The 18,845-nt window shown below is 64.8% G+C and overlaps 2 protein-coding genes across 4 annotated transcripts in view; one reads left to right on the top strand and one right to left on the bottom strand.

Moving 5' to 3' along the window:
- Window positions 1-914, bottom strand: part of NUP98 (nucleoporin 98 and 96 precursor) — a 36,385-nt gene extending 35,471 nt beyond the window's left edge. For both annotated transcript variants that reach the window (XM_066177247.1, XM_066177249.1), the window contains exon 1: window positions 751-914. The gene's annotated coding sequence lies outside the window, so the exon portion shown is untranslated. The remainder of the gene's footprint in view (window positions 1-750) is intronic.
- A 344-nt stretch (window positions 915-1,258) lies between these two features.
- On the top strand, window positions 1,259-18,718 carry PGAP2 (post-GPI attachment to proteins 2). 2 transcript variants are annotated; one of them, XM_066177246.1, is made up of 6 exons: window positions 1,259-1,345; window positions 4,674-4,847; window positions 6,512-6,764; window positions 9,368-9,462; window positions 17,001-17,109; window positions 17,579-18,718. In XM_066177246.1, the coding sequence occupies exons 2-6, from the start codon at window positions 4,683-4,685 to the stop codon at window positions 17,707-17,709; spliced, it is 753 nt and encodes a 250-aa protein (XP_066033343.1). In that variant the 5' UTR covers window positions 1,259-1,345; window positions 4,674-4,682; the 3' UTR covers window positions 17,710-18,718. The 2 variants fall into 2 exon arrangements, with proteins under 2 accessions (XP_066033343.1, XP_066033342.1); XM_066177245.1 differs by having other exon boundaries at window positions 9,368-9,474.
- Window positions 18,719-18,845: the final 127 nt, after the last annotated feature.

Genomic DNA, 18,845 nt, shown 5'->3' with positions numbered 1-18,845 from the left:
AAGGGTGCTCAGGCCTTGGCAGGGGCTGCCCAGGGAGCTTTGGAGTGCCCGGCCCTGCAGGTGGCACCTGGAGGTGGCATTCAGAGCTCCGGGCTGGGGACAAGGTGGGACTGCCTGGGCTGGGAGGGCTTTTCCAGCTTTACCGATTCTAGAACTCTGTGAACTCACGAACCAGACCAGAACTAGTAAAACTCGAAGGTTTTACACAACACCCCACGCACTGCAGCCCAGCTCAGGCGTCCCTCGCGCCAAAGGGAAGTTTAAATTGAAGTTTAGCAGCAACAGCCCAAAATCCCCCTAAAACCACCCTAAGAAACCCCCGTCACTGACATAACTCTAAGTCACGTGTAACCAAGCTAACTTTAAACTACAACTAATTACCACGACAGTAAATAACTCCCGGTCCCGGGGACAGCCGCGCCGTTACCCGCATCCCGAGCCGCGTATCCCCCGCGGAAAACACGCGGAATCTCCCCCCGGACCCGCACCGGGACAACCGAAAAGGCCTAAAACCCCCCAAAAGCGGGCAGGTACTGCGGAGGGAGCCGGGGCAGCGCTGCCGAGAAATCCCCCCCGCTCGCGGCCTTCCCGCCTCCCTCCGGCCTCTCCTCCGCCCCGCGGCCTCCCCGCGCTCCCCCCACCCCGGACCACCCGGTCTGCCGGCACAAAAGGCCTGGCGGCGGCGGCGGCGGCGACAGCGACACCGCGAGCACGGCGGGCAGGGCAGGGTGGGCAGGTCCCGGGGCTCACCGCAGGTACCGGGCAGGGCAGCCGCAGCAGGCGGCCGGGAGGGGCCGGGAGGAGGCGGGAGGCGCCGCTCGCAGCGGCCGGGCCGGGTCGGGCCCGCGGTGCCGCCGCCGCCGCCTCACGGGGCCGCAGCTGCGTCACAGCCCGCGCGCGCACTCCCGGCCTCCCCCGCGCGCCGCCTCGGCCCCGCCCCGCCCGCCGCGCTCCCGCCCCCCATTGGCTGCGTCCCCTCGCCCCCGCCCCGAGCTCAACGCCGATTGGGCCAAGGCGTGCCGAGCGCCGAGCGCCCATTGGCCGGACGGGCCGACGAGGGGGCGGGGCTTGGCGCCGCGGTAGGGTCCAGAACGGCCCGTGTCGCGGCGCCGCCCCGACATCCGGGGCGTTTGAGGGGGCGGGACTTCTGCCGCGTGGACCAATCGTGTGCGGCGGCGCGCAGGAGCTGGCCCCGCCTCTTAAAGGTGCCGCAGCGGGGCTGGGGGGCGGAGGAAGAGGAGGAAGAGGTGGAAGAAAGGGAGGAAGAGGAGGAGGCGGAAAAGGCGGAGGAGGCGTGGTGGGGCTGCCGGGCCGGGACATGGAGCGGCGCGACGGGGGCTGAGCGGTGAGGGCGGTGTCGGGGGTCCGGCACAGGCGGGTTTTGGGGAGGGGTCGCAGGGAGGGTCTCCGGGGGATGCGGGGCGCCCCCACGGGTCACTCTGGGGAGGGCGGCACCTGCTCGGGGGAACGGCGGGTGCCCCAGGAGGGGTCTCGGGGCGTCTCTGAGGAGTGTGGGGTGGCCGGGGCAGGTCTCGGGGTGCTGCAGCTCCTCTCCTGCAGGACAGGTCGGGGCCATTCAACGCGCGAAACGAAATATTTGTCTTTTATTTGCTGTCTTTGCCAGAGGCTGCGGCGCTCCTGCCGTGGGACCCCCGGGGTGTCCCCAGGACACAGGCAGCTGCGGCCGAGGCCCCCGAGGGAGGGTCAGGGTTTGGGGGGCTCCGTCCCCGGGCCGTGCGGAGCCCGTAGGGGGCTGTCCCGGGCAGGGGAGCCCGGGCCGGCCGGGGACCCCCCTCCACACCAATCCCGGCCCTCGGGAGCTTCCCCTTCTCCTTGCTTTTCTCCTCAGATAATTCCCTCTCTCGGTCCCCAGCAGGCTGGGTGGGCTGAGCTCCGCTTGCCGTGGCCGCTCGGTGGTTGGGGTCGGTGCCTTCACCGGGGCTCGGTCCCCCGTTGTGGGGGCGTTCGGTGCTGGCAGAGAGTGGCCGTGCTGCCCTGGGGCGCCGCCCGGATGGCTCAGGGATTGTCCGTAAATCGGATTTGTCCCGCAGCCGGACGGTGCTCGGGTGGGGTCCGTCCCAGCCGGATCCCCTGGGGCTGAGGGGAGCCCTGGGCTCGGGGGATCTCTGTTCTGGGCGTCTGCCGGGCTCCAGAGTGCCCGTCCCAGCCTTCCACGCCTGACAGGACCCGGCTTCGTTGTTGTGCGGGGCTTGTGCTGCCCTGATCCTGCAGTCTGCATGGAGTCATGGAATATCCTGAGCTGGGAGGGACCCACAGGGACCATTGATCCAGCCCCTGTCCCTGCCCAGAGCCCCAGCAATCCCCCCTGGGCATCCCTGGCAGCGCTGTCCAAAGGCTCCTGGAGCTCTGGCAGCCTCGGGGCCGTGCCCATTCCCTGGGGAGCCTGGGCAGTGCCCGGCACCCTCTGGGGGAAGAGCCTCGCCCTACAATCCCCCCTCAATCCCTGCTGGAACCGCTGCAGACAGTGCTGCCCGTGCAGGGCCGGGGGCGGCGGGGCGAGCACGGGCTGAGGAGCCGGAGCCGGGCAGTGCCGGAGCCAGGCTGAGGGGCCGGGCTGTGGGGCCGGGCAGTGCCGGGGCCGGGCTGAGGGGCCGGGCTGTGGGGCCGGGCTGTGGGAGCCGGGCTGTGGGGCCGGGCTGTGGGAGCCAGGCTGTGGGAGCCGGGCTGTGGGGCCGGGCTGTGGGGCCGGGCTGTGGGAGCCGGGCTGTGGGGCCGGGCTGAGGGGCCGGGCTGTGGGAGCCGGGCTGTGGGGCCGAGCAGTGCCGGAGCCAGGCTGTGGGGCCGGGCAGTGCCGGGGCCGGGCTGAGGGGCCGGGCTGTGGGGCCGGGCTGTGGGAGCCGGGCTGTGGGGCCGGGCTGTGGGAGCCAGGCTGTGGGAGCCGGGCTGTGGGGCCGAGCAGTGCCGGAGCCAGGCTGAGGGGCCGGGCTGTGGGGCCGGGCTGTGGGGCCGGGCTGTGGGGCCGGGCTGTGGGGCCGGGCTGAGGGGCCGGGCTGTGGGGCCGGGCTGTGGGAGCCGGGCTGTGGGGCCGGGCTGTGGGGCCGAGCAGTGCCGGAGCCGCGCTGTGGGAGCCGGGCTGAGGGGCCGGGCTGTGGGAGCCGGGCTGTGGGGCCGGGCTGTGGGGCCGGGCTGTGGGAGCCGGGCTGTGGGGCCGGGCTGTGGGAGCCGGGCTGTGGGGCCGGGCTGTGGGGCCGGGCTGTGGGAGCCGGGCTGTGGGGCCGGGCTGTGGGAGCCAGGCTGAGGGGCCGGGCTGTGGGAGCCGGGCTGTGGGGCCGGGCTGTGGGAGCCAGGCTGAGGGGCCGGGCTGTGGGGCCGGGCTGTGGGGGCCGGGCTGTGGGGCCGGGCTGTGGGGGCCGGGCTGTGGGGCCGAGCAGTGCCGGAGCCAGGCTGAGGGGCCGGGCTGTGGGAGCCAGGCTGTGGGGCCGGGCTGTGGGAGCCGGGCTGTGGGGCCGGGCTGTGGGAGCCAGGCTGAGGGGCCGGGCTGTGGGAGCCGGGCTGTGGGAGCCGGGCTGTGGGAGCCGGGCTGTGGGGCCGAGCAGTGCCGGAGCCAGGCTGAGGGGCCGGGCTGTGGGGCCGGGCTGTGGGGCCGGGCAGTGCCGGAGCAGCCGCGGCTCCCGGCGGCACTTAGAGGGTGGCCCGGCTGTGTCAGCGCTGTCCCGAGCGCAGGGAATGGTCTGGATGGATCCCACGGGACAGGGTTCACGTGCCCTTCCTGCCAGATCCCTCTGGAGGGCTGCAGGGACCGGCCCTGCTCTGCCTCTGCTCCCTGTTGTCCGTGACTCTCAAGGTTCAATGGGATTTTCTGTGGCTGCCTGCCCGTGCTGCCCATCCTGGGGCTGTGGGGCAGAGCCGTGTGTCCGTGTGGGGCTGAGCCATGTGTCTGTGGGGTCACTCAGGCTGTGGGGCTGGGCCGTGTGTCTGTGTGGGGCTGAGCCGTGTGTCTGTATGGGGCTGAGCCATGTGTCTGTGGGGTCACACAGGCTGTGGGGCTGAGCCGTGTGTCCGTGTGGGGCTGAGCCGTGTGTCCGTGTGGGGCTGAGCCGTGTGTCCGTGTGGGGCTGAGCCGTGTGTCCGTGTGGGGCTGAGCCATGTGTCTGTGGGGTCACACAGGCTGTGGGGCTGGGCCGTGTGTCCGTGTGGGGCAGAGCCGTGTGTCTATGTGGGGTCACACAGGCTGTGGGGCTGGGCCGTGTGTCCGTGTGGGGCTGAGCCGTGTGTCTGTGTGGGGCTGAGCCGTGTGTCTATGTGGGGTCACACAGGCTGTGGGGCTGGGCCGTGTGTGTGGGGCTGAGCCGTGTGTCTATGTGGGGTCACACAGGCTGTGGGGCTGAGCCGTGTGTCTGTATGGGGCTGAGCCGTGTGTCCGTGTGGGGCTGAGCCGTGTGTCCGTGTGGGGCTGAGCCATGTGTCTGTGGGGTCACACAGGCTGTGGGGCTGAGCCGTGTGTCCGTGTGGGGCTGAGCCGTGTGTCCATGTGGGGCTGAGCCGTGTGTCTGTCCCTGCCCAGGGCTGTGGGGTGCTGGACAGAATCCCAGAGTTTCCAAAAGCCCCCCAGGGCCGTGGAGCCCAGGCTGTGACTGGTGCCCACCTTGTCCTCCTGCCCAGAGCAGGGCAGAGCAGCCCAGTCAGGCATTTATTTGTTCGTTTGTTTCCAGGTTTCCAAGATGCTGCAGGTCCCGCTGCCGCTGGACCGGGACGGGATCCTGTTCCGGCTGCGCTTCACCACGCTGGCCCTGGGGACTGTGTTCTGCCCCCTCTTTGGCTTCCTCTTCTGTGTCATCTGGTCTCTGCTCTTCAACTTCCGTGAGACGACTGCGACACACTGCGGGGTGAGAGACTCCCGTGGGAAAAACCCGTATTCCTGAGGGGGGACACAGCTCTGGGTCCTTGTGGGCTCCTCTCCCTCCTCCTGAGCTCTTCTCTCTCCTCTCCTGGCCTCCTCTCCCTCCTTCTGGGCTCCCTTTTCCTCTTGGGCTCCTAGTCACCTTATGGATTCTTCTATCTCCTTCTGGGCTCCTCTCTTGGGCTTTCCCACCTGAAGCGTTACAGAATCCAGCGCAAGCTGCGTTGTTTCATTGTCCCTGTGCTGCCTCAGGACTGGCAGCAGCAGGGCTGGCTCTGTGCTGGGGCTGAAGGCAGAACAGACTGCCCAGGCTGCTGTCTGGGCTGGGCACGCTGGGGGTTACTGCAGTGAGGAATGAAGCTGGGGAAGCTGGAGGGAAAACACATTGTGCTGGCGAGGGGTTGGTCCAGAGCTGCTGCCCCCAGGTCTGCTGGAGTTCAGAGGAGCCACAGGGGTCTGGGCAGGGAGGGCTGGAGCTCCATGTGGGATGAGATTGGGCTCCTCCCCAGGGCTTTCACCCAGCTGGATGGGCCGCTGGGTATGAGCTGGGAATGGAGGGCAGGAGTCATGTCACACCAGCAGGACAACTATAGCAGGGCCTGGAGTGCCAGGAAAAGGGGAATGGCTTCCCACTGCCAGGGGGCAGGGCTGGATGGGATCCTGGGCAGGAATTGTTCCCTGGCAGGGTGGGCAGGCCCTGGCACAGGGTGCCCAGAGCAGCTGTGGCTGCCCCTGGATCCCTGGCAGTGCCCAAGGCCAGCTTGGACATTGGGGCCTGGAGCATCCTGGGATAGTGGGAGGCATCCCTGAGCCTTAAGGTCCTTCCAACCCAAACCATTCTGGGATTCTATGGACAGTGAAGAGTGTAAAGGCAAGAAACCTGAGGACGTACCTGAGGAGGGCCCCCAGCACCCCAGGACTGCCCCAGCAGGGCTGTGGGATCCATGTCCCCGTGGGATGCACCAGGGGCACTGCAGCCACACATCCCCTGGCTCTGGGAACAGGATCAAACTCATTTGGAATTAAAAAACCCTCCAGGCTGTTAAATAATGCTGCTCAGCCAGGCTCAGCTTTACTGGGTCCTTCTGGTTCACAGTGCTGCTCCAGCCTTATTTCCTTATTGCAGAATCCCAGACTGATTTGGGCTGGAAGGGACCTCAAATCCCACCAGTGCCACCCCTGCCACGGCAGGGACACCTCCCACTGTCCCCAGTGTCCAACCTGGCCTTGGGCACTGCCAGGGATCCAGGGGCAGCCACAGCTGCTCTGGGAATTCCATCCCCACCCTGCCAGGGAACGATTCCTGCCCAGGATCCCACCCAGCCCCGCCCTCTGGCCCTTGGAAGCCATTTCCTGTGTCCTGTCCCTGCAGGCCTTGTCCCCAGTCCCTCTGCAGCTCTCCTGGAGCCTCTTTAGGTGCTCTGAGCTCTCCCTGGAGCTTCTCTCCAGGGGAGCACCCCCAGCTCTCCCAGCCCAGCTCCAGAGGGGCTCCAGCCCTCTAGAAGCTCCCGGGAACAGAATCAGAGTTTTCCCAGTTAAATCCCCGTGTCCAAAACCTGTCTGTGACAGGCTGTGACGAGCCAAGGCCGGTGTCAGTGTGTGGCCGGGGCTGTGCCCCGTGCCTGTCCCCAGCAGCCCGTGTCCCCGCAGGTGCCCAACTACCTGCCGTCCATCAGCGCGGCCATCGGCGGCGAGACCCCGCAGCGCTACGTGTGGCGCCTGTGCATCGGCCTGCACTCGGCCCCGCGCCTGCTGGTGGCCCTGGCCTACTGGAACCACTACCAGAGCTGCCACTGCCCGCACCCCCGCTACCTGCGCCTCTGCCACCTCACCCTGCTGCTCAACCTGCTCGAGAACTTTGCCCTCCTCATCCTCACCTACGTGTCCTCCACCGAGAACTATGGTAGGTGTCGCCTCCCGCCCCGCCCGGGCCCTGCCCTGCTGAGCTGTTCCTTGGGACGCTGCTGGGCAGGGAGGCAGTTTGCAGAGAAAACACGCCTAACAACCCCCAGAGGTTCCAGCAAAGTCAGTGGTGTAGAGGAATGATGTGCATGACATGCAAGTGGCCGTGCTCTTCACACAGTTCCTGGTTGCTGATACGTGGGTGAAGCCATGGGTTCCGTCTGGGGATGGAGCCTGGACCAGGCCTTGGCACTCTGTGCCCCCCGTGTGCCGAGGGCCCGCTCCAGGGCTGTGGGCAGGTGGGTCAGAGCTCATCCTGCTTCCCCTCCATCCCACAGCTGGGCTGGGCTCTGGGCTGGCTCTGCTCCAGCTGCCTTCACATACCCTCCCCATGAATTGCTGGAGAAAATTTCATGGCATCACAGAATGCCAGACTGGTTTGGATTGGGAAGGGACCTCACAGCCCACCCAGTGCCACCCCTGCCATGGCAGGGACACCTCCCACTGTCCCCAGTGTCCAACCTGGCCTTGGGCACTGCCAGGGATCCAGGGCCAGCCACAGCTGTGCCAGGGCCTGCCCACCCTGCCAGGGAACAATTCCTGCCCAGGATCCCATCAAATCCTACTTTGAAGCCATTCCCTGTGTCCTGTCCCCAGTCCCTCTGCAGCTCTCCTGGAGCCCCTTCAGGCCCTGCCAGGGGCTCGGAGCTCTCCCTGGAGCTTCTCCTCTCCAGGTGAGCACCCCCAGCTCTCCCAGCCCGGCTCCAGAGCAGAGGGGCTCCAGCCCTCTAATAGCTCCTGGAAACAGAATCAGAGTTTTCCCGGTTAAATCCCTGTGGTCAAAACCTGGCCACAACAGGCTGAGAAATTCTCTTCCCCCACATGGTCTCATCTCAGAAGAGCAAAGGTGCCAGTGCTGCTCTGCAGCTGCTGTTTCATCCTAAGATCTGGAGGAGGCACCAGGGATTAACTGGAGAGCACTGAAGTGCAGGAGCCAGCAAGGTGCTGCTGCTGCAGTGGGAACAAACCCCGTGCTGGGACATATCAGCAGGGCAGAAATGTGTTGGCTTTCCCTGCACAGCGGGATGGTGATGATGGATATTGTGTCCAGCTGTGGTCTCGAGAGGAACTTTGAACAAAGAATGAAGTGCCAGTACAAGAAGAATGGCTTCCCAGGGCCAGAGGGCAGGGCTGGATGGGATCCTGGGCAGGAATTTTTCCCTGGCAGGGTGGGGATGGAATTCCCAGAGCAGCTGTGGCTGCCCCTGGATCCCTGGCAGTGCCCAAGGCCAGGCTGGACACTGGGGACAGTGGGAGGTGTCCCTGCCATGGCAGGGGTGGGATGAAAAGGTTTTTAAGGTCCCTCCGAACACAAACTGTTCTGGGATTCGGGGCTGTGGTGCTGTGAGCAGCATCCCAGGATCTTCCCCAGCCTTTGGGGTGAGGATGGTCCGTGGTGGAGCCCAGTACTGGGATGGCAGGACAGGAACCTCCTACTGCCTGAAATCAGTGGTGTGGGACCTGTCCCTGCCCAGCTCACCCTCCTTGTCTCCTGCCAGCATTCCCTGTCCCCATGGCAAGGTGTCCCTGCCCCTCTCCTGGCAGTGTCCCCTCACGGCAGGCTCTGACCTGCCCCAGGGGCTTCTCCAGCTTAGCCAGGCCAGCCCCCTGCCCTGGGAAATGCAGGTGCTGCTTTGAGGTTTGGCTGCCTGGGCTGGCCTGGCCTGACCCCGAGGGGAGCCCGAGGTGTGACGGGGCAGAGCTGCCCCGGGAGCCGGAGCTGACCCACTTCCTGGGATCCTCATCCCAGACTAATCCCGGCTCTGGGGAAAGTTCCAGCCCTGAGCTGCCGTGCTCAGGTTAATCATCCCTGCAGGACACCCCGCTCTGACCTCTCCCACCTGCTGGTACCTCACTCCTCACCTGCTCCCCTGCCCCTGGCATGGACAGGGCAATCAGGGACAGCCATTCCTGGTGTTCAGGTGGTTGGGACTTCAGCCTGAGGCTCAGTTTCTGGAGAAGGGGCTGGAAAATTCTTTTCAGAGCTGCTGTTATGAAAATGTCTCACCTGAAGGTGCAGGGGTTATGTGGGGTTTGGGGCCTCAGGAGCAGCTCTGGTTTAGCCTTGCTCTAGCTGCTTTCCCAGCCTGGTCCTGGTCCTGGGCTAGTCCACGTATGCATGAGGCAACCTCAGTGCTGCAGCTGAGGCTGCTGGTGCTGCTAATGGGCAGGTAGGTCATACAGGGGGCCAGAGGATGACCGTCCTGGATTTTGGACTGGCTCATTCTGCACACCCCCTCCCCATGCCTCAGTTTCCCCATCCTGAGAACAGTGGCAATGCTGAGCTGCTCCCAAGGATCCCTGAGTTCACAGCCGTGTGAAGTGATGGTCCCAGAGCACATAAACACCTTCCTGGCACTTTTATCCCCTTCCAGGGGGGCCTGAGGCTGCATGAGCAGGTTATGGAGCTGTGCTGTGCCTGCAAAGACCCCAGTGGGTCTGCTCTGCTCCCAGCAAAGCACAAAGCCCTCTCAAACCCTGCCCCACGTTCCCCTTGTCCTCCTGGCTTGGACTGAACAGGAAACCTGTTGTTTATGAATCCAGCAATCCACGAAAATGCCTTCATCGTGTTCATCACGTCGGCCCTGGGCCACATGCTGCTCACCTGCATCCTCTGGAGAATGACTAAGAAACACACAGTAAGTCCCGAGGTACAGACACTTTCCTTTCTTCTCTCTGTGCTGGGAGCTGGGAGGGGGCTCTGGGGCTGTGCCAGGACTGGGACAGGGCTCTGGGGCCACGCTGGGAGCTGGGAGGGGGCTCTGGGCTGGCACTGAAGGCCTTTGGCTGTCCTTGCTTGTGAAATAATCCTGAGAAGGTGCTAAGGGAGCCAACAGCAGCAAGTGAAACAGAAGAGGGCACCCAAATCCATTATTTGCCAAAGCAAAGTGGGAAGGAAGCATTTCATTTCCTGTTTTCTGGTTTTATCATTGAATCACAGGATGGTTTTGGTTGGGAAGGGACCCTAAAGCCCATCCAGTTCCACCCCCTTCCATGGCAGGGACACCTTCCACTGTCCCAGGCTGCTCCAAGCCCAAATGTCCAGCCGAGGACACTGCCAGGGATCCAGGGGCAGCCACAGCTGTTCTGGGCACCCTGTGCCAGGGCCTGCCCACCCTCCCAGGGAAGGATTTCCTCCCAGTATCTGATTAAGTTTCCATGGAGAGATCATACTGGAAACCACTGTTGGCATCCCTGTGGACTGGGATTGCTCATCCCTTCTCCATGCCTGTTTCTAAGCTGAAGTTGGCTTCCCTGTGCTGGGAATTGCTGCTCCTGCAAGCTGGGAGCAGCAGGCAGCAGGATTTGTTCTCCCTTTGCTCCAGAATGACTCTGTGGCTCTGGCTCCTTTTCTGGGGAGGGGTCAGGGGTGCAGGGACTGGCTGGGCAGGCAGCGGGTCTGGTGGAGGATCCAGCCAGGGGCTCCTGGCCCCACTGCCTGGATGCAGCTTCTGTGCTGTGCCGGTCTGTGGTGTGAGTCCTGGGCTGTGGGCAGGACATCCAGGTTTATCCTGGGTTATGGGGCAGCTGGGCAGGACACCCAGGTTTGTCCTGGGTTATGGGGCAGTTGGGCAGGACACTCAGGTTTGTCCTGGACTGGGGGCACAGGTCAGGACACCCAGGTTTGTCCTGGGCTGTTGGCACTGACAGCCACAGGCAGGGCAGGAGGACATCCAGGTTTGGGGCTGTGTGGGACCTGCCTCTGTGCCCATGTGGCCCCTGCACCTTGGCCTCACCTGTGGGCCTGGGCTCCCTGGATCTCTCTGTCCTTTCCCCGTGGGATGCTGATCCCAGCCCAGCCCTCGGGGTCCCGGGGCTGTGTTGCCCCAGGAAGGTGCCAGTTTGCAGAGCAGAGCCCTTGGAGGTGTGTGCCTGTGTCCCAGGGCTGGGAGGTGCCGATGGCTGTTCAGGCCTCTCCCAAGGGACTGTGAGCAGGGCTGCAGGGTGGGTGCTGTGCCTGGCACCACGTCCCAGCAGGATGGGTGCTGGGGGGCCCAGCTCTGCAGCCCCAGAGCAGCTCCTGCTCCATCGCTGCTGTTTATCCTCCCCCTCCGCCAATTCACCGTGCCTGTCCCTGCTGCCTTACTCCAGAGACCTGGAAAAGAAGCTTCCTGCAGTTGTTTGGCTGTGAGACTCCTTGGGAAAGGGGCTTGTGGAGATGCTGAGGCTCTCCTCGCTCACTGGGAAGTGATGTGTTCTCTCTGGTGATATGGGAATAGCTCCCAGTCATTCCTTGGCAGCTTTCCCACGGCTTCCTTTATTTCTGTCATTGTTTTGCCTTGTCTCTTTTCTGGGTGAGCCCTCCAAGGCCCCAGATCTCCTCCCTTGCCACATCACCCACTGGGGCTGGTTCATCTCCCCTGCAATGGACAGGGGTGAGGCAGCCCAAATCCTGGGCTTAGCTTTGAGCCCCTCGGGGCAAGAGAGACTGGGGACTGGAGCATGTCCAGGGAGGGGAATGGAGCTGGGGAAGGGGTTGAAGAGGCTGAGCCTGGAGAAAAGGAGGCTCGGGGGGACCCTGTGCCGGGAGAGTCGGGCTCTGCTCCCAGGGAACAGGGACAGGAGGAGAGGGAACGGCCTCAGGCTGGCCCAGGGGAGGCTCACACTGGATATCAGGAAATTCCTTCTTAGGGCTGTACAGCCCTGGCACAACTACCCAGGGCAGGGGTGGAGTCACATCCCTGGGGGGATTTCACAGCCCTGTGGATGTGACACTTGGGGACGTGGGTCAGTGGTGGCCTTGGCACTGCTGGGGAGCAGTAGGATTCAGTGGTGTCAGAGGGATTTTCCATCCCCATTGGATCTGACTCTAGTCAAGGACTGGAGGAATCTGCACATCCCTGGAGGGAAGGGCAGGGAACATGGTGACACCTTGGCTGAACATGCCACCACCTGGCACAGTGCCACCACCTGCTTCCTGCTCCCATCCTGGAACAACCCTGCTGGTGGAGAGGACCTGCCCTCGGGGCTGGGGCTTCCCCAAGGAGACAGGAGCCCTCCAGGGCCTGCCCTGACCTGAGGCCACCGGGGGTGCGGTGTCCCTGTGCCAGCTCCGGTGTCCCCGCCAGGTCCGTGCGGGGCCGCAGGAAGGAGCTGTCGCCCAGGGCACGAGGGTGACAGAGGAGGAGGAGGAGGAGGAAGACCTGCGGAGTGACGCAGCTCCCCGGCCGGCTGTGCAGGGTGAGGAGGGCACGGTGCCTGTCACACCAGCAGGAGTCGCCTTTGGCTCAGGGACACTGCTCACTCCGCAGCTGCCGTGTCCCCTGGCCGGTGGTGTGCTTTGGGCTCCTGCCGAGAATCGTTCCCACGGATCCCGCGGCCCGAGCGCGGTCTCCTGGGGCCTGTCCCACTCTCTGCCTGGATTCCTCGGGCTCCAAGCCCTCTGCTCGCGGCTGGTGGCCTTTGGCAGGCTTGGCACAGTTCCTGTGACACCCGCGGCTTGCTTGGCTCGGCAGGGTGGGACGGCGGGACACGGGAGGTGCCACTGTCGCATCCAAGGGCTTGGGCAGTGCCACTGAGCCGCCCGGCCACGCTCCTGGGGCTGTTTTAGGGCACAGCCGATGCCTCTGTGTGCATCACGGCACCCTGGGGACAGACTGGCTCGGTTTGTGTCCCCTGTGGGGGCCTTTGTTCACATTTGCTGCCCCCAGCCCTGGAGCTGCGATGGCAGGAGGGGACGGGTGGGGGATGGCTCCGGTCCCACGGTGTTCCGTCCTTCCCTCCTCCTCAGCAGAGTCCCCACAGGGTTCAGGTTCTCCAGGGCCCAACCTGGGACCATCTCCAGGACAAACTCCGTGAGGAGCTGGAAAGCTGGGTCTGTCTGGAGGGGGGAACAGGGGGGCTGTGCCTTCCCGAGCCATGGCTGGCACCCCTTTTAGTGCTGCTGAAGCTCCCCAGGCCTGGCAGCGTAGGAGGGACAGGAATTGGTCTTGCAAGAGCTGCTCGTCCGGCGCGGCTCCTGTTGCAACTGCTGTTGTGGCGAGGGCAGGAAGGTGCGCAGGAACTGCTTTGTAATGGGGAAGTGCAGGCGGTTTCCAGTTACGATGTGGCAAATGCTGAGAGACAGGAAAATAAAGCTCTGCAGCAGGGGAGAAAAGAGACAGCGGGAGACGGAAAAGGAGATGGGCAAAGCAGAGGAGAGAGATTCTGTGGAAAAGGGAAATGGAGCCTGGGAGCCTTCGGCTGTGGCTGATCCCTGCACCCCGTGCTTGGTGCGTGGCAGTGCCCACCTGGGCTGGCAGCTCTGCTCTTCCTGGCTGGCTGCTCGCCCTGAAAACCCTCCTTCCCCCCAGCCCTGAGGCACAGAGCTGGGCAGTGGGGCAGAGCAGTTTCACTTCTTGTTTGCAAACACAGTTCCCCCCCAGCTCAGGGCTGGTGGCACCAGCAGACACCAGTGTGTGCATGTGGTGGCCACCAGGCTGGCTGGCTCAGCCCATCAGAGGAGGCCAGGGAGCTGCTCCAGGGCTGGAGCTCTGGAGCCAGGCTGGGAGAGCTGGGGGTGCTCACCTGCAGAGAAGAAGCTCCAGGGAGAGCTCCGAGCCCCTGGCAGGGCCTGAAGGGGCTCCAGGAAAGCTGCAGAGGGACTGGGGACAAGGGATGGAGGGACAGGACACAGGGAATGGCTTCAAAGTAGGATTTGATGGGATCTTGGGAATCAGGAATTGTTCCCTGGCAGGGTGAGGATGGAATTCCCAGATTTGCTGTGGCTGGCCCTGGATCCCTGGCAGTGCCCGAGGCCAGGTTGGACACTGGGGATAGTGGGAGGTGTCCCTGCTGTGGCAGGGGTGGCACTGGATGGGCTTTAAGGTCACTTCCAGTCCATGCTGTGGCCAGTGGAGCTGGCTCCTGCTCTGTCCCACACCGTCCCACTCCCCCGGCACCCACAGGGCACACGGGCTGAGCCCAGCCCAGGCTGCAGCCAGTGCAAAGGCACAGGAGGCTCCGGGGCACAGCCCCCGCTGTCCCCTGGGCCCAGCTGAGCTGAGGCGGGCTGTCTGAGCTGTCCCTGCTGGGGCAGAGCCGTGTGAGCAGCGGGGACCACGAGCGCCTTGGTGACCACGCGTGGTTTCACCCCAGCTCCCCGCGGCGCCCCGGGGAGCGCTGGCGGGGCCTCACACCAGCCCTCTATAAATAGCTGAGCTCTCTGTGGGGCCCTTTGGCTCCGGGCTCTCTGCACGGACCCAGAAACCCTCGAGGGGAGCTGGGACTGGTGTGTGACACAGAGCCCTGCAGGTGCCACTTGTCCCCCAGAAAGGGATGAGGGGCAGGAGCAGTGCTTGGGCGGTCCCTGCGGAGTGAGCTGTTGCTGTTTGGGTTACGGTCACTGCCATCCCTGTCCCCATCAGGAGCTGGGCGGTGGGCACAGTCCCTCTTCCTCTCTGGAGGCACTGGAAGAAGCAGGAGACACCTGGGCCTCCTTGGTGGTGGCTCACAGCAGCCACCCCTGAGCCCTCAGAGCTGCGTTTGCAGGGCTTGGGGCTCCCCCAGGGTGGGGAAGGAGACCCCCAGTGCCATGGGTGGGCTGGGAGCAGCCGCCCAGAGCGTGCCCCCAGGCTGGGTGCTGCCTTTCCTCCACCCATTCATTGTCCAGCCTCCTGCTCCTGACTCACCTTGGTGTGCCAGGGATGTGCTCAGCTCCAGCTGCCACCTGGACACTAAATATAATTCCCCTGTGGTTTTCTGGGCCAGACTCACATGCAGCCACCGCGGGCTGTGTGACACTGGGGAGCTGGCAGGGGCCGCGGGTGCCCCGCTCTGTCTTGCCAGGAGGAAGCTGGCAGCCACAGCTGTGCCAGCCCCAGCCAGGCCTCAGGGGAGCCTGGCACCAGCTCAGCTTGGAGCACCCTGTCCTTGGGATTTTCTGAGCCCCCTTTTTCCCCACAGGCAGACAGAGTGTGGTGGCTTCCTGCCAGGCTGCTTGGAGCTGCCAGCTCCTCTCCAGGGCTCTGCCCTGGGCATTCCTGGTCCTGTCCAGGCCAAGCAATCCCAATTCTCCCAATCTTTCCTCACATCCCTCTAATCTTGGTGCTCTCCTCTGGCCACCATCTGGCTCCCTGGGATGTCCCCAGGTGGGGGATCCCCACCAAGCTGGGACCATGGGAAGCTGGGACAGTGCCTGGCACTGCCTGAGCCCTGAGCACACCAGTGAGGGGATGGGCAGCTCCTCTGCATCCAGCAGCTCCTGAGCTGCCACCACGCTGCCCCAGGTGTGGGCTGGCCCTTTCCCTTCCTCCTGCAGCAGGGCATGGGCAGCGCTGCGGCTCCCACACCCCACGGCGGTCCCCGTGCACCCCGGCTCCCATCCGTGCCAGGGCACCCTGCCCCTGCTCCTGCAGGGCCCTTGCTGCCACCTTCCAAGGTGCTGTGCCCCGCATCCTGGCATGTCACCACGGGCCACCCCCGGGGGACCTTGCCCCGTGATTTCCTGGCACTGGGTTGAGCCAGCCGTGCGCTGGCATTAGGGATTAACACCTAATTATCGGTGTGATAATCCCTGGCCCAGACTGGGACAGGGGGAGCTCAGGGGGCACCCAGAGGTGCAGGGTCACTGTGGGTGAGCCCGGAGTGGCTCCTCCAGTGCCATCTCAGGGTCCTGCAGCAGGACCGGGACGTTGGAACTGGATGACCCGAGCTGTTCTCTGCCCCGGTGCTCCCGGGAGGTGACGCTGCCCGGTGGCAGTGGCGGGTCCCCGGAGGCCCCGGCAGGGCTGTGTGGGTGCGGCGGGGCCGTGCCGGGGCTCAGCGCAGCCGTTTGCCGTGGGAGCGCGGTGACAGCGCGGTGGCAGCGCCTGTTGTGAGCCGCTTTTCCGGTGTGAAACTCGGGGCTCTGCCACTCCCGGGCTGCTCCGCGCAGCCCTCGCCGGGCCGAGCTGCTGCTGGCGCCAGGGCCCGTCAGTGCCAGCAGGAAGGGCCGGCCCCGGCCCCGTGGGCTGCAGGTGGCGTCACCCGCGTGTCCCCACACGGTGAAGCGCCCGTGGCTCCGTCCTTGCCCTCCCTCTCTGGGTTTTCCTCCCCGGCCGAGGCCCTGGCACGCGTTCCGGGGGTAATGGAAAGTGTGATGGGGCAATTTACATTTTCCTTGTTATCAGCGGCTCCCTCAGAATGGAATCTTTGTCTCACGTGAAGCGTCGGGCCGGGGGGAAATTCCCCTCCTCCCACCTGTAACAGCCTGGGCCGTCTGTGGCATCCCCAGCGCCTCTGTGGGGCTGACCCCCCCTTGCAGCCCCCCTGCTCCCTCCTTGGGCTCCAGACGTGGCTTGGGGTTCTCTGCCCCCCAGGCTGTGGGATCCTTATCCCTGACCCGCAGTGTGATGGAGAAATAGAGGAAGGGGCCTGGAGCTGGTTCCTGCTGTCGCTGCACCCACAGCCGCCAGCTTTGGGGTGCTGGGCCGTGGGTCGGGGGAGGCTATCATGGGGACAGGCCTGGCCCCTGGGGTGTCACAGAGGCTGAGCTCTGGGGCACAGAGGCAGTGAGCTGGGGGTGTGGGGCTGCTGGCAGCATCCCCGTGCCCTGCTCTGCCCCATCACAGGCGGTGCTGGGGGCAGGATGGGGCCCCTCCAGTGCCAGGGCATGCTGGGAGAGCTCTCCAGCACAGCACCCGCCCCGGCTGCCGCCCCTTCATGTGGTTTCCTCCTCCCTGCTGCTGTTGTGGGTGAGGGGGTGCAGCACCCGGTGAATTCCCCACGCCCTGGAGCCACCTGGGCTGGGGGATCTGCCTGCGGCCCATCCTCCAGGAGTCCCCTGAGCACCCCAGCGCCGGGGGCCCGTATTTGCTGGGACCGCATGGTTCCCTCGCTCCCTGTATCTCCATGTAGGTGTGAGCCCCGTGTGTGCTCCCAGGCACAGCCCTGCCAAAGCCACCCCTGGGGGGCTCTGCACAAGGAACCAGTGTGTGGAGACCCCTGGGGCTCTGCGGGGCCAGGGCAGAGCTTCCCTGCCATGGGATGGGATGCCTAATCCTATCTCACAGCAGAAAAAAGTAAATTATTGTGGTAGACGCTCAGACCACTATGCTGAATTTAGGAAACAGAAATTGGTGTATGTGAAACCACTATGGGATGGGGATGGGATGGGATGGGATGGGATGGGATGGGATGGGATGGGATGGGATGGGATGGGATGGGGATGGGGATGGGGAGGCTGCTCGGGCATCACCCAGCCCTTGGCCTCTTCCAGGAGCGCAAGTCGTACAAGTGGAAGCAGCTGCTCTTCTTCTTCACCTTCATCACGTTTGCGTTCGCCGTGTGCGTTTACTTCCACCACAACTGGTACTGCGGCCCTGGAGGTGAGGGGGCTGCCTAGGGGGCCTGTGGGGAGGGGGCTGGGTGGGCACTGAATCACAGGATCGTTAAGGTTGGAAGAGATCCCTGGGATCAGCAAGTCCCTGCTGTGCCCGATGTCACCCTGCCCAGAGCACTGAGTGCCACCTCCAACCCTTCCTTGGACACTTCCAGGGATGGGCACTCCAAACCTCCCTGGGCAGCCCCTGCCAAGGCCTGGCCCCCCTTCTATGAAAACATTCTTTCTGATGTCTAAAAATTCTTCCTGATGTCTGACATCCTCCTAATGTGACCCCTTGCCTTCCAAATCTCAGCCTAGGGAAGCTCCAGGTGCCCAGCCACGCTTCTTTCTTGGTGGGGGCCAAGCCCCCCAGCCCTGCTCTGCTGCCCCAAACAGGTTTCCCATAGACCCGCTCAGCTCCCAGGGCAGGTGCAGCTGTGGGTGCCCCTCACCTGCTGTGTTTCCTCCCCCAGTGTACACTGTCTTCGCCTTCCTGGAGTACCTGGTTGTCCTCTCCAACATGGCCTTCCACATGACTGCCTTCTGGGACTTCGGCAACAAGGAGCTGGTGGTGAGCTCGCTGCTGGAGGACAAGCACTTCTAGCCAGCCCCTCTCCTGGGGCTCCTCTTCCCTGTCCTGCCAGGGCCGGGCTGTTTGCTGTGGAGCTGCTGCTGCCAGGATCATCCCCAGAGCCCAAGAGTGTCCCTGCCTGCACCTGCAGCTCTGGTCCAGGGGAGCTGCGGGCTCTTCCTGGGGACCCCCTGTCCTGGCTCCCTGCCAGCGCCAGGAGGGCAGGACAGAGGAGGAACAGGGACCTGCTGCTTTGGAGGATGCTTTAGGGAGAGCAGGATGCTGCTCACGGTACCGGGGCACGGGGGTCCAGCCCTGCCCTGTCCTTTCTTGGCCTGGGGGTCTCACGGTTCCTCCTTCAGGCTGGGGGTCTTGGGGCAAGTCCTCAAGAAGGGCTGGTGGCCTTTTGGGCTGGCTTCAGGCACTGGTGTCCCGCGGGGCTGGGGCAGGGTCCTGGCCCATCTGTGCCTGAGCTCCGGGGAGGGGAGCAGGGAGGTGCTGGGCTGTGCAGGGACTGTCTGGAGCAGCGCAGGAGCACACAGGGCAGAGCAGGTGCTGGGAGCACCCACGTCTCACTTCTGCCTTTCCCAGGAGCCCCCCCAGCAGCACAGGCTGCTCCAGGGGTGCTGTGCCCGTTCCAACCCAGTTTGAGGAGGAAGGGTGAGTGCGCTGGTGCTGGAGGTCTTTGCCCCAGTGTCCCTATGGGGCTGGTCCTTGCCCCACTGTGCCATGGGGCTGGATCTGAGGTTCAGCAGTGCCCCCGTGTGCAGCTCTAGCTGCCAGGGCACAGGGGACACGGCTGGATGGCAGATGAGGGCTACAGTGTCCCCAGGTGCTCATCCCGGGGCTGGGCAGAGCCTCCTCCACGGGAGCTGCAGGGCCCTGGCAGAGCTGGGGCCGGGCTGGCCTCGGGCGGGTCCTGCCGCACGTGTCCATCGTCACTGTCCCCATCCACGGGCTCCATCGTGTCCCTGCATGCGTGTGACATGCTGCCCCCGCAGCGCCTTGGCTTTGAGGTGGAAATAAAGCACTAAGTATTTTTGTGAGCTCTCGACAAACTCCACAGCGTTTCCACCTGGCCCAGCCTGGCGTGGCCCTGGCACAGCCAGCAGCTCCAGCCCAGCACCGTGGCAGGCCAGGGGCTGGAATGGGGTGCAGGACATGGACTG

Source organism: Chamaea fasciata, unplaced genomic scaffold (assembly GCF_029207755.1).
Source record: "Chamaea fasciata isolate MVZ Bird 193981 ecotype frontalis unplaced genomic scaffold, bChaFas1.0.hap1 SCAF_2, whole genome shotgun sequence".
NCBI lineage: Eukaryota > Metazoa > Chordata > Aves > Passeriformes > Sylviidae > Chamaea > Chamaea fasciata.
Note: the sequence above shows the minus strand (reverse complement) of the source record. Positions and strands in the feature narration are given on the sequence as shown.